The sequence below is a fragment of the Callospermophilus lateralis genome, chromosome 6, assembly GCF_048772815.1.
Source record: "Callospermophilus lateralis isolate mCalLat2 chromosome 6, mCalLat2.hap1, whole genome shotgun sequence".
Lineage (NCBI taxonomy): Eukaryota > Metazoa > Chordata > Mammalia > Rodentia > Sciuridae > Callospermophilus > Callospermophilus lateralis.
In genome coordinates, this window is record NC_135310.1 from 156,343,974 (window position 1) to 156,358,112 (window position 14,139).

The 14,139-nt window shown below is 46.3% G+C and overlaps 1 protein-coding gene across 4 annotated transcripts in view; it reads left to right on the top strand.

Moving 5' to 3' along the window:
- The window catches only part of Cdkal1 (CDKAL1 threonylcarbamoyladenosine tRNA methylthiotransferase), a 560,072-nt gene extending 547,545 nt beyond the window's left edge, over positions 1–12,527 (top strand). For all 4 annotated transcript variants that reach the window (XM_076857924.1, XM_076857925.1, XM_076857926.1 and 1 more), the window contains one exon: positions 12,142–12,527. In XM_076857924.1, coding sequence (XP_076714039.1) covers positions 12,142–12,306 — 165 coding nt within the window. In that variant the 3' untranslated portion in view covers positions 12,307–12,527. The remainder of the gene's footprint in view (positions 1–12,141) is intronic.
- Positions 12,528–14,139: the final 1,612 nt, after the last annotated feature.

Below are 14,139 nucleotides of genomic sequence, written 5' to 3' on the forward strand. Positions count from 1 at the left end.
CTCTGTAAGGAGGAGGTTAAGGTGCTCTTTTGTCTGGACTGTCTTCCTGTGTGTACTCTAAAGTCAGCCGTTTACAAAGCAGTTGTTTCTGTTTGAGGCTTGTCGTAACCTCCCGTTAGGACTTTTTTAGAATACATTTTGCGGCTTAAATACCTGGAGTTAAATCTCATTGCTTTAGGCATGTACACCAATTGTTGCAGAACATTGTATCCAAAGTCTACTTCTCCTTCTGGTCTGCAATGCCTCTGTTATGAATTAAGTTTCCACGTGTGTGAATTGGTTTCTAGCCCTGTTCTTGGCATCTTTTGCCATGTAACGAATTATCTCCATTTAGCAGCATAAAACCACACACAGTATCTGAGAGGTCTGGTGAGGCTGTAGGTAAGGAGCTGCTGGGAATACAGTCTCATTCCAAGGCTCAGCTGGGCAGGACCTGATTCTAGACTCATTAATTGGGGCTTCTGCATAGGGCATGAACAACATGGCAGGCCCCGGATCAAGTAAGCAGAAACCCAAGTTTATCCCATAGTCGAAGGCAGGGTATTACCTGAGGGTTTGAATATAGGGGGCCATCTTCAAGGCTGCCTACCACTTTGATAAACATAAGTCACTTGAAATGAAATATCGTTAAAAGTATCTGTATTCAAAATGGAAATTAGGGCGAGTGGGCATAGCTTGGAATCGATTTTTGGAAAAATGCATAAAGGAACTTCAGAGATGTGAGCTTTCTTCCAATGGTTGAATTCAGTGAATTATAGTATGTAATTTTTCTTAACTGGCTTATCAGCATTTACCTATCATGATGATCTGCAGGGAACATTTTTACATGTTAGCTCCTCAATTACAAGACTCTGAGACAAAAAAAAAAAAAGCACCTGCTGTCTCCTTTATTCACTTTATGCAGTTCCTGGAGCTCATTGATGCTAAAACCATATTTCTAGTATCATTGAAAATGATACTTGGAACTTAGGAGAGGGTGGCATTACAGTAACAGCTCGTATCACACGCAGCTTTTTCATTTAAATCAAACCAAACATCTGCCACTGTGCTCTCTCCTGGTTACCTAGGTGGAAGGAAACTCTTAGGACTAATTATTTTGAGTTGAATTGATTAAATTCAGTGTACCCGATTGTTATGCTTATCAACACCCTCATTATCCGCTTCCGGTGTGGTTTAAGAGATCATTGAAAAACTGCATCACACATAGCTTTACCTGCCCACTTCTCCCGGCAGCACCTCTGGGCCCATGCTCATCCCCGGCACCATGTCAAGGTCCAGTATTCAAACCCTCAGTAATACCCTGCCTTCGACTATGGGCTAAACTTAGGGTTCTGCTTATTTGATCTGGGGGCTGCCATGTTGTTCATGCCCTATGCAGAAGCCCCCATAAGTGAGTCTAGAATCGGGTCCTGCCCAGCTGAGCCTTCGAATGAGACTGTATACACATACTTGCCCGCACTCTTGCGGCTGAGGTTTTGAGATTCTCATGACATTTTCTAGAGTAATTCCAAACTTTGACCCAATAAATAAGCAACTTAGAGACAATTTTAAGGGAAATCTCTATGCCTTCTCTTTGGCAAGGAAGAAGTAAACGTATCCCCAGCTGAGACGCCAAGCTGCCAATACACACACCTCGCAGCTTTTGTGGATCTAGAGAAGTTATGTACAAACAAATGGTAATGCACCACTGTTGGCAAAGGTTTTTATACTGTTATTAATGCTAGATCTGATACTTTCCCTGTGCCCCCTCCCTTGTTTAGGTAAATATACCATGCCAAAAATAGGAATAGTCCAAGTTCACTTGCATAAACATTTGGTGCTAACAAAGTGTTAACATTATTAGGGCCTGTGGCAGAGCGCTTGCCTTGCACGTGTGAGGCACTGGGTTCGGTCCTTAGAACCACATAAAAATAAGACTGTGTCCAATTAAAAACATTATCAGGGTGTGGTGGCATACCTGTAATCCCAGCAACGCAGGAGGCTTGTGGGTTCCAGGACAGCCTGGCGGTTCAGCAGTGAAGCACCCCTGGGTTCAGTGCCAACATGGGAGGGAAAACTCCGGTCTTCAAGAGCATTAAGCAGCCACCTCTGTTGGCTCCTTAGTGCCAGGGACCAATACTGCAGTTCACGTGAGGTAGAACACGTTATTGTCCTTTGCTAGTTTATTGCAGCACAGAGTGTGTTTTAAGATCGCATCCTCACCTTGCTCACATGCTTGGTGAAGGAGGTGCTCTGCAGAGCCCTGGTGTGGTGGGTACTGGTACAAAGCCTTGTTTATCTTGACCAGAGCAATCAAACCTCAGCAGCTGCTCTTCGAACTCTTCAGTGTCTGAGCAAGCCCTGAGGAAAACAGAGGAGGTTTTGAACCCTTTAAAATAAGCCCAGAGATAGTGCGTTTTCATATCACAAGGCAGATGGAATCTTATGGAAAGTAATGATTGGGCAGAGGCCATATCAGATCTGGTCCTTTGGTGGATGTCGAGGCAAAGTTATTCAGAATATAATCTGAAATTCATTTGATCATACAGTAGATAGCTTATGTTCAGCTGTATAAGTAAAGCCCTTATTTACTTTCCTATCAAAAGAAACCCATCCTAGACATTAACAGGGTGATTTTCTTGTGTGTATGTTCAACTGTGACAGAAAGGCTGACGATGTGCTCTTGTGAGACTGACAAATTGTAAGTGAAAAGGCCTAATTAATTGCAAACTCAATTTTGTTGATCCTCTTATATTCCAGGGTGCCTATAATGCTGATGGGCTATGCAAGTAACATTTATTAAACAGAGCTCAAGAACTATAAAATACCAACACCTTTGACTTGGATATAAGTTGTGCATTCCAACCTCTAGTAAGATGCTTGGGTGCCTAGAAGAATAATGGAGAAAGAAAGCAAGCTTGGCACCCTGAATCCCCTGTGGGTCCTGGTATGTGGTGGTGACATGAAGCATAGGGATAGGGTGTCTCACAATCCGAGGATGGGAGCTGGCACGTGCTGTGCACTTGCAGGGCCCCTGGCAACACCTGCAGGTGTCGGGGACAGCAGAACTCATGTAGAAGCTCCCCTGCAAGATGGGAAGACAGGTGGCAGCTCCCTTGCAGAGCTCCTGTTTGAGCAGACCCAGAGCCACTGTTCCTCATTTAAGCACGTTCTCAGTGTGTTCTAACAGGAGCATGACAAGTATGTGTGCGTGCGCGCCCATGAGTGTGTTCAGAGAAAACTCGGCCATGCACAGGTCCCATTTAGACAGTGTCGATGCAGCTGAGGTGCATCTGCGTCACCCAAGGCTGGCTTTCCTGGAATGACCTTTTGTGGGGAAACAAATGGCCATGGCCTCCCCAAGCTCTCAATCCTGAGGGTCACTTTAGTGACCACGCAGTGCCTGGTGTTTGATTCATGTTGGACTGCAGATTCATCTCTGGTGTGGGGCTGTGCCCAGGATGACTAAAACCCAGCTTCTCAGTCCACCTCCTGTGAGTCGGGCAAGTGACTTCACAGGGCTAACCCCCCCGACTCCTGGGGTACTTTGGAGATTAGAGGAAAGAACGCATATAGGGCACATTCCTTCTACCTAGGGTGGTTTTAAAAAAAAAAAATACCACAAGGAACCAGTCCTCTACCTTTCCTGCTGAAGAGGAAAGAGGCTGCAGAACTACAGGCGTATTAGTTTATAAATATTTCTATGAGAATTTGGAGGAACTGCAGCATTCTCTGAATGGCATGACTTCCTTCCACTGGGGCTGCAAACCCATGTAGTCCAAGAAAAGAGCACAAATATCTCCTGCAGCAGAATAAGTAGAAAGGCTAACAACCTTTCAGCAGCATTGATTGCCCTCTCTGCAGGCCTGGCTTGGGGCTGGAAGTTCTGGGAGCAGGACAAATCTGGGAGGCCCATTTTCTCTGTAAGCAGCTGGGTCAGCAGGTCTGTTAGCTCAGTAGAGAGAGAATGCTGAGCCTGCACGCTCCCCACCCTCCTCTCCAGGAGCCTGTTGCCCGCCCGCTACACTCCCTGGCAGTGCCCCTCTGTTAGAGGGCGTCCTCTTGTGCAGATAGGATTGATTTTGCATCCTGGTGGGTTGAGCCTGTAGGACCACTGGTGGCTCTAGAGATGGTCACAGTAGTGACCTTCTTCCCAAGTTGTCCATGTGTTGGGCTTTGGAAGTGGCCAACATGTTACCTAATGGAGGAGAAGTGATTCAGGATCTCGTGACGATGGTTCTGATGTACAGGTCACAATAAAAAGCCTGCTGCTATGGCTTTGAAAGAGGGAAGGGCCATCTGCCAGTGGATGCGCACATCCCCGCCAACCTTGATTTTACAACTTCTGACCACAGAATTGTAACAAGTTTGTGTTGTTCAGAGCCCTAGACTCATGGTGATTTTCAGCAGCAGCAGATGCTAGTATACCTTGTCACTTCTCCACCACAAGCTTTGCCTCAATGCTGCTGTGTTTACACCACATAGTGTTAGGTTGAAGCGACAGTCATACATCACTGATAATCTAATAAGACAGCCAGCAGAAGAGTGGCATTTCACATGAAGAGAATATTTGTACCTGTATAAAATGAGATTATATAGTACGGAGGAACAGTAGTAATGCCAGAACCCCTTCAGCTGGCACCGTCCTGGACATCAGTGCAGAGGAAGGCACAGCCCACCGCTGTGGACACACAGCTCTAAGGCCCGAGCACAGGACGGGCAGGCGGTTGAGGCAGGCTTTCCTGAACAGGTCATGTCCAAGCTGATGGTCTGAGTTATCAAGAACTTTCCCAGAAGGCTTCCTCCGCAGTCCTGCTCACAGCCCAGGGAGCAAGAGGGAGACTGTGTAGCTTCCTCCTCCAGGACAGTGTTCAAGACAGGACCTCACCAGCCGGGTGCCCTCGGAGGCTCTGAGCTCGTCTTCCAGGCACACTCCTGTCCATGACGGTAACTGCAGCCCTTCAGGATGAACCTCCGGTTCCAGCAGCATCTTAGGCGAGAGGTTGGTGTGCTCCTTCACAGGAAGTGCTCAGGACCCTATGGCACCAACAACCCTGTGAGGCACCAATGAGGAAATAGAGAAAAAATAATTTGTATAGGAACCTTCAGAACAACCTGGCATTGAAGCCCAGGAGTTCAAGCACTTAATGGCCCTCAGAGTTGGTCCTGTGTCCCCCTCACGGCATTAAATGTGCTCCAGGTAAAGGCACCACTTCTTTCTCCAGTGGTACATTGTGTAACTGCTCCAGAGGGAGGGAACAAGACTATTGGTATCGTTGCAAATGCCTCATCTCTGGTAGGATTTCTGAAGCTAACAGATCTTTATATTTTGATGTACAGGCTTGCTTCTGCTATGATAGTGCTTGATAAGCTCTGCTTTAAAATCCGACTACAATAAGGGACCCACTGAAAACCAACTGCTCCCTTCATCTGTTAAAACCGGATAAATACATCGATCTCTTTGAACAAAGGCCTTGTTTCAAGTTTGTTTTGAAAAAATGTAGATAGTGTTTGAGATGTAGCTTTTTAAGAACTTAAAGTAGACACCTTAATAAGCAATAGAATTTCCTGAATTTGAGGAAATGGTAATGTTGATCATGTCCAGAAGGTTTAGCTTCCTCTTTCCTTTTAGGGACCATTGGTCACAGTATGTTTTCCTCTGAAGTCAGTAAATAGCATTTGTCACCCTGTGCATTGTGTTAACTTTTATTCTATCAGTGCTACATTGTTTTCTGTTCAAAACCCCTGCTTCTGACTAAAATCTGCCATGGTTGTGCATTTACATGTTTCAATACCTTCATGCCCACTTTTCTACATTAGTTTTTGTTTAGTAACAAAGCTGGCTGTCATCTGAGAAACTTTCAGTCTTGTACTAAATCGGCGTCAGACTCCTTTAGTCAAAATCTTGGTTCAGGAAGAAGTGGGAATAATGGAAGTAGCACAGGAGGGGCCTGTCCCTCCCTGCTGGTTGTCACACCTGCCTTGATCTTGCAGGGGTGGCAGGTCGGGGCTGCTTCATCTGCATGATTCTAGGATACAGATTTGCCCACCAGGCACAGGAGAGAGGCTCGGCATCGAATACCTTGGCAGGTCAGTTAGGTTCTAAAACGTTGAGATTGAGCAAAAGAAAAAAGGTAATGCCCAGAGAAGAGTGACTAAGGTGAACGTGAGGACAGATAACCTACTCTGGCAGCTTAGTGGGCGATTTACATTTTGAGCAAAATTTTATGGCAAATGAGTTAGAAGAAGTCAAAGAAGAAATTTTATAAAACTGTCATAGAAAGTCCCAGGATATTAGGAGGGGCCAAGAGGCCCATTACCTGACTGCAGGTTTGTGGAGCAGAATGCGTTGTAAATCCTGCCAAATGCTTAACACTGAGACTCGCCCAGCCCCGCCTGCAGCCTGACCCCTGGGCTGGCCCTACCCAGCATGAGTGGCAGTTTCTTCAGTTGAAGACCCAGAACCAAGGTCCAGCGTTCTGAACTGGGAACAGGGCTGGGTCCTTCCCAAACCTCGTGGAGCTGAAGGTTCAGGCCCTCTTACTTTAGGTACAGTCGCTCTAAAAAGGCCCCATAATTTTTCATTTCTGTTTTTTTCCTTAGAGGGAATCCTGAAGGACTTACCAAATCTGGATTCAGTCCTAAGGGAGGGCATTTGTGAAATCTCTAAATGACATAGCGCGAGTGTGGCTGCGTGCCTGTGCGGCCAGTGCCCGCCGCGGCTCTCGTCCTCCTTGGCCTCTCAGATCTCCCCTTAGACCATTCACTTTCTAATTGTAGTTTCCCAATCTCTCAGGGCAGCCACTCATGAGGCATGTGGAATAGGGCCCCAAACACAGCACAGGTCACGTGTGCCACCAGGAGCTCTGGCACGTCCGTGGTGGCTGCACTCCTCATGGGATCACACGGCCTCGTTTTCTCCACCGGATCAGTTGTTCAGACCTGAACACTGAGGACCAAGAACTCGGAGATAAGCGAGCAGCTCTGCTTTAAAGCTGGGTTTTGATACACTCCATACAGGCATGGAGCACTCGCAGATCCCTCCCCTCCACCCCACATCTCTAGTGCTCATTCTCTTCAGATCAGCATCGTTTTGGCTTCCCCATGAGAGAATGTGCGGTGCTTGGCCATGTCTGGCTTATTTCAGTTAATGCAGTGACTTCCACTTCCACCCGTTTACTGCAAATGATGTAGTAAAGGATTTCATTCTTTATGGCCAGTTAATACTCCATTTTGTACGTAACCAGAGTTTCCTTATCCATTCACCGCAGCTCTCCAAGGCCAATTCCTATCTTGGCTGTTGTGAATAGTGCCACAGTGAACATGGGTGTGTAAGTGCTTGTTGGTGTGTCGGTTTCATTTTCTTTGGATATATACTCAGAAGTGGGATAGCTGAATCATAGTAGTTCCATTTTTCACTTGAGCAATCTCCCTATTTTCCATTATGACTATACTAATTCACATTTCCACCAACAGTGTCTGGCCTGTCCACATGCTGGCCAGCACTTGCTATTGCTACTTACAATAGCCATCGTACTAGTAGATGACATGATTTTGGTTTGCATTTCCCTGGTGGTACTGATAGAGCATTTTTTCTCTATATTTGTATTTATTGTTTTGGGAAGTGTCTATTCAGATCATTTGCCCATTTTTAATTTTACTATTTAAGTATTTTGAGTTCTTTATATGTTCTGGATGTTAACCTTACCAGATGAATAGCTGGCAATTTCCCCCCCTATTTCATAGGTTCTCTTCACTATTTTGTTTTTATGCATAAGATTGTTTGAAGTAATCCCATTCATCATGTTTTTTTCTTGTGCTTTGGGGTCTCATCCAGAAGTCAGTGCCTGTGCCCGTCTCTTCACGTTTCCCCTGTATTTTCTTCTAGTTTCAAAGCGTCTGGACGTGGGTCCACCCTGGGTCAGTCTGCTCTACAGAAGGCTGGGTGAGCCTCAAGTCGAGGCTCCTGTAGGTACATGTTCGGTTTTTCCAGCTTCACCTCCTTCTCCAGTCTGGGCCTTTGCTGGGTGATCTATGTTCTGTTCCGTTGCTCTGTGTCCTTTTATATGCCAATGCCATGCTGTTTGGGTCACTGTGACTCCATCTAGAAGTCAGGAATGGCGATGTCTCCAGCTTTAGCTATTCAGGCCCTTTTGTGTTTCCATATGAACTGTACGATTTTTTCCTTCATCCTGTGAAGAAGGTGTTTTTATGGGATTGTATTTGAGCTGGAGGTTGTGGTAGGTGGTGTGGACATTTAAGCAGTATTACCTTGTCCAGTCCGTGACAATGTTCAAGAGAAAAGTGCCAAGGTCATACATACCGTTGACCCTGGTGAGTGAGCCTCTGGGTGCATGGTTTACTTTTACTTGCTGGTGTTTGGGTGGAAACTTTTGCTCTGTCGTTTTGTTGGCGTGTCCTATGCTGGCCTTGTATAACGAACTCCTTTCAGAAGCATTTGTGCTCGTCTTTGAGTTTAGAAAATTCAGCAGTAAAGCCATCAGTCCTGGACTTTTCTTTATAGAGATTTTACTACTGATCCTGTCTCAGTGTTGATTCATGCAGGTGTCCTGTTGTAGAGAAATGAACAAGTTTCTGGACACTTTTCTAATTTGTCATAGTTTTTTGTAATAAGTCCTAATGATCTTTTGTATTTGTTCCAATTAGTCATACATGACAGTAGAATGCATTTTGACATAAATGGCATGTGGCTTCTCATTTGTCTGGGATCGCTTGTATTTCTGTTATCATTTTAAATGTCTCCCTTTTCATCTTTATTTGGGTCTTTTTCTCGATTGTTATAATTAAATGCTTGTCCGTTTTGTTTATCTTTTCAAAGACAAAAATCTTTGTTTCATTGATATTTAAAGTCTGTAGTTCTGCTCAGATCTTTGTTGTTTAATTTGGGACTTGTTAGATTCCGGTTTCATTTCATTGTGATGAGAAGGAAAACAGGATACGATTTCCTTGATTATTTAAAAGTACCAGGAATTGAGCCCAGGGCTTTACACATGTTAGACAAGCACTTCATCACTTAGCTACATCCCCAGTCCTTTTTAAAATATTGTTTCAGATAGAATCCACAAGTTTTAGTATACGATGTTACTATTTTCATTCACTTTGAGAAGTGTTAAAAATCTTCCAATTTCTTTAATGCCTTAAAAATAAGTTTAGTCTCCATGCATTGTACACGTCCTACAATTTGTTGGATTCTGGTTTCATTTCATTGTGATCCAAAGGGGTACAGGATATGACTTCAGTGTTTTTGAATTTTCTTGGGATGTTCTGTAAATGTCTATCAAGTCCATTTGAGTCTGTTTTGTCCAAGTTGTCTGCCCATTAACAAAAGGGGCATATTGAAATCCATATGCTAATCAGAGCCTGTCTCTTTAGACTTAATGTTGAAGCAGCCAATTTTACCAAACTATTAAGTGCATGTGGGTTTGTGTCTTCTTGTGGATCCCTTCATCAGTGTACAGCTACCTTGTTTCTCTTGTAGTTTTCACCTTCAAGTCTATTTTGAAGGAGGTCATTGTAGCTGGTCCTGCTGACTTTAGGGTTCCACTTGCTTGGATCATGGCTTCCCAGCCTTAGAGGGTGAAACTTAACTTTCACACTATCTTTCAATGGGAGAATTTAGTCCACTTACATTCAGTGTCATTATGATGAGGACTTTTTTCAGGTTGCCCATTTCCTTCTAGTTTTCAGTATTCTTTATTTCCAGTCCCTCTTTCACCTGGTGGTTTACTGACTATTAGTAACGTTCTATTCTTCTCATGTTTTCCATCACCTCCAGATGTAGGACTCCCTCAGGTGTCTTGAGAGCCTAGTCTGATGGTCCTCAATTCCCAGTTTTAATCTTGGTTATTTTCTTTCCTTTCTTAGTAGAAACCTTACCAGATGGTAAGGGAATGACATCCTGATACTCTGCTATTGTTTTGATGGGGATGCCTTTATTATGTATGACCTTGGCACTTTTCTCTTGAACATTGTCTTTAATTTTTCAGTTTGATTGGAATATGACCAGATCCATTTTCACCAGTCTATTTGGGGTTTTCTTAGTGTCCTGTATGTCTGTCCATATCTTTTCCTAGATTATGGAAGATTCCTGCTTCATTGAATAAGTTTTCTAGGCCCTTAACTTTCCCTACTTGCCTTCAAGTACAGATATTTTTTCTTCTACTTCATCTTGTCTTTTGTTGAGGTTTTCAACATCTCCCTGAGGTTTCTAATTCAGATCCTCATTTATTTTCCTCTAATCCTATAACTATTTTCTATCCCATTAAAATACCTGACAAAGGATTTGAAGATTTCATCTCTTTCAGTGTTTGGGGTATCCACTGTTATATTCCTTTGGAAGCCTAGTTCATACCCCATAAGAATAGGTGACATCTTCTTAGAAGGCAGCTCTCTCCTGGAGGTGTTGGCTTGTTTCTAGCTGGACACCATAGAGTTGTCTTCCTTACCCTCTCAGCAGGTCACACGTTTGGTCTTATTCTAGCAGTTCAGGCAGGAAGGAGCTCCCTGTGTCTCCTATTGTAATGGGAATGTCCTTGGGCACCGATGAAGCTAGTTCTGCAGCAAGAGTCTCTGCCCTGATGGCACCTGTCCTCTGACCAGAGAGGGCACACGGGTGGCAGCAGAACTGTGGTGTTCCCCTCTGCCAGTGCCGTGACAGTTCCTCCTGGGAGCAGGACCTCAGCAACAGTGCATTTGGACCCCCGCGCTGTATGCACTGGGGGCAATAGGCAGCCCCCCTCCCCAGTGCAATGCCATCTGAGGATGGGCAGGTGTGGGGCTCAGCAGGAGCCCAAAGTTACCCAAGATTCCCCCCTTTCAAGCTCAGGTGACAGCCAGCGTTGCTCAAGGCCCCCCCTCCAGCCATGTGGCTCTTGAGGCGTTTACATACCTTCAATCTTTCAGTGTGAGGGCTGTTCACAACTCAGTGGAAACTCATCAGTGCATTCCCAGCTCCCAGATATGGTCCAAAAGTCGGTCTCACAAGTGCTATCTCCTAGAGGTGGCGGGAGTGTGGGTGCCCTACGGAGCTCCTGCCAGCGGGAAGTTGGCTCCTTGTTAAGGACCGAGTGCAGGGAGACCTGCACGGTATTTGCCCGGATGCCTGAGGAGAACAGAGGTAAACAGTGGTTTGGTAGCCAATAGCTTTATTGGTTTTGCAATTATTCTCCCACATCCATCACATGTAAATATTAGCCTTCGGAAAGTGGGTCGTAAACATTAATTTTCCCAGTTCCTATTTTATTCTTCTTCTTACTCACTCACCTATTGATTCTCTATCAAAAAACTGTTGTTCCACTCTCTCCATCCCTTCTGCCATCATCTCCCCCTGCCATGGACACTTACCAGTTGCTTCTCTGCTCCTCGAGCACCATCCAGGGCTTCTCTGCTGTGCGTGGCAAAGTCCTGCTTCCCCACCCAGGCCAGAGGTGTGCAGGCTTGGGACGTGGGTGGTGGAGTTCCTGCTCTCTCAGTGTGCCTTTATGCAGTGTTTCTCAGCTGCCCCTTCCCTACCTCCATCTCTCACCATGAGGTTTTGGCTGAGGGAAGTCGGGGATTCCAAGGGAGATATAGAAAGTGAAAGTCTTGTACAAAAGGACTCGCAGAACCACTCAGTCTCCAGGTACTCCTCCCTCTCTGTCCCCCTCACCAGAAACCTAAACCGCAGCAGAGTCAGTTCCTGATCTCAGTGGTTTCCCGACCTTTTCCTTGTCTGGGAGAAGATAGTCGTTTGTACGGTATGCCAGGGTCCATGGAGAGGACTGTGGGCAGGGGGCCTCCTCTGGTGACGGTGACCCCTCCTGCTGCTGTAGACTGGCTGCAAGTCTGTCCTAGGCAATGTATTTGCTGAACGACAGGAAGAAAAAATAAACATGGAAGCCATTTCATTCTCCTCTTGCCGAGAGGATACGGTCAATTCCTAAAAGATCCGTCTGAGGCGACTACATCACCTGTGCCTTGATTCAGCATAAACACCGTCTCAGTCATGTGTGGCTCTGGGGACCACGGGGGTGTTCAAGTGTGCCCGTGCTGAAGGGGCCAGGTAGCAGCTGGCCGAGACCATTACTCGACTGTGCCACACAGGGCTCGCTCTACCTGCAAAAGGGAAAAAAAAGAACATTTCTTCTTCTGTTTCTCTTACAGGAATTCAGAAGTAGGCTCGGGGCTGCGAGCTCGATGCCCCCCACCTCTGCAGCGAGTCCCAGAGCCGCTCTGCGGGGGCTCCATCAGGACCCTGCGCTGCGGGTGGCCGTGGGCCTGGCGCTGCTGGCTCTGCTTCTGGCGTTTTTGGTCAAGGTCTACACTTAGGACACAGCTAACTGGAGCATCTGTGAAGAAGAAATTAAGATGCTCAGCGGACAGGAGAGCCACCCCGCCGGGTCTCAAGGGCAGCCGGTTGTCGGGGCCGGACTGCCTCCTCTGCAGCCCCTTTCTGACGAGGCTCACCCCGTCTCACACCGAGTTGGGCCCTTTGGCTGTTTGACCCAAAACCAAATCACAGCTGGTGTAGCACATCTTTCAAATTAAAAAAAAAAGCCAAAGGGTTGGTTTTGTTTTTTGGTAAGACACGCACGCGATTGGAAACAAAAATGTGACCGTCGAGTCTGACCCCAACTCTAGGGCAACTCTAGTTTTCCTCATGTGGAAGGATTTTGGATCCCTAACAAACATTTTTAAGTGTATCTTCCTCTTCGTGCTTTTTCAGTTACCTGAGAAGTTTATATACAAACCCATTTTTGGAACTAGAATCCCTTTAGACTGGAGAGTGCCCGCTACTTCAGGGACTCTTGGCGGTGTTGAGAGGTGAGAACCGTCTGCTTAACAGCACAGATTTTGAAAGAGTGGGTTGGTCCAAAACAGCATCCCTTTTTGGATATTTTGGATCAATCAGGTCACATTTTCATTTCCACCTGATGCCTCAGTCTTCACCTAGTGACTCCCTTCGTAACTGAAGGTGCTGGTGTCCCAAGCAGGCCTTCCCTCAGGACTCCACAGACGCCTGCGTCCCTTCTCACTCCCCCACCCACCCTGGGCTTTCCTCTTCTGCCTGAAGGAAATGACACACCCATCCACTCACCAGCCCCATGCGTTAGCCCCCCCATGGATCCTCCTCAAGGATCGTTTCAAGGGTCGGGGACCCTTCCCGGCTGCAACTCCAGTCTGCACTTGGTGCAAAGAGAGAGCAAAGCCACTGTCCTGCATCAGGGCCTGGTCTACTGGCCAGGTCAGCCACACTGTTGGTGGTGGCAGTGGTCTGCACATCTCCTGCTGGAGGGGTGGGGGTGGGGGAGGAGGGTGGAAATACCTCTCCTGAGACAAGAACCTGAATGGGTTGAGCGGTGGGTGTGTAGCCCCAGGGAGCTACCTGTCCCTACCTGCCCTAGTGCAGCCTGTCTACCCTGAACTTAGGCAGCCCTTGAGGCTTCTTTAGCCAGTGGGATGTGAGCAAGAGTCCCATCTCTAGGGCACCTTCAGAGCCCTGTACTGGGCCGCGTGCCCTTCCTGCTGCTGCGACCATGGCAGGGTGAAACCTTCCTCAGGCAAGTTGCTGAGGCTGGCTCTGAACTCGAAATCTTCCTGCCTCATCTGTGAAGAAAGAGATTCAGGTGGGGGGATTACAGGCGTGCATCATCACCCCTGGCTACATGTTTTTAGTTTACCAGTCTTTCTACCTGGGTCCTTAAGTAAATGCCAGGAGCGGAGTCCCCACCAGCATGCCTCTTGCTGGGGGGAAGGATTGTCACTAAAGTGTGACCTCATTCAGAAGAGGATGGTGGCACCTCATCTGGCCTGCAGGTTGTAGGGGTGATTGTCATTAGGCCTCATGTTTCCTTTTATGTTCTCTAAGCACCAAAATGTTTTTATGTCTTATTTTTAATGTCTTTTCTTTCTCCTCACTAAGAGATCGACGCTTTGGCCACTTGTTTTTCTTAAACTTAGCATAAAACATGAAAATGTACATAACTTGCAGTGATTTTTAAAATAGGAGTATGTACTGCAGCCAGCCCCAGACAGCTCCTTGTGTCCTCGTAACCTTGAACTTCACCCCCAAAAGGTGACTGCTACCCTTTATCTCCAATTTCTACCTGGAGACATTTCACCTCTTTATGACATTTGCATAAATGGAATCGTACACTACAC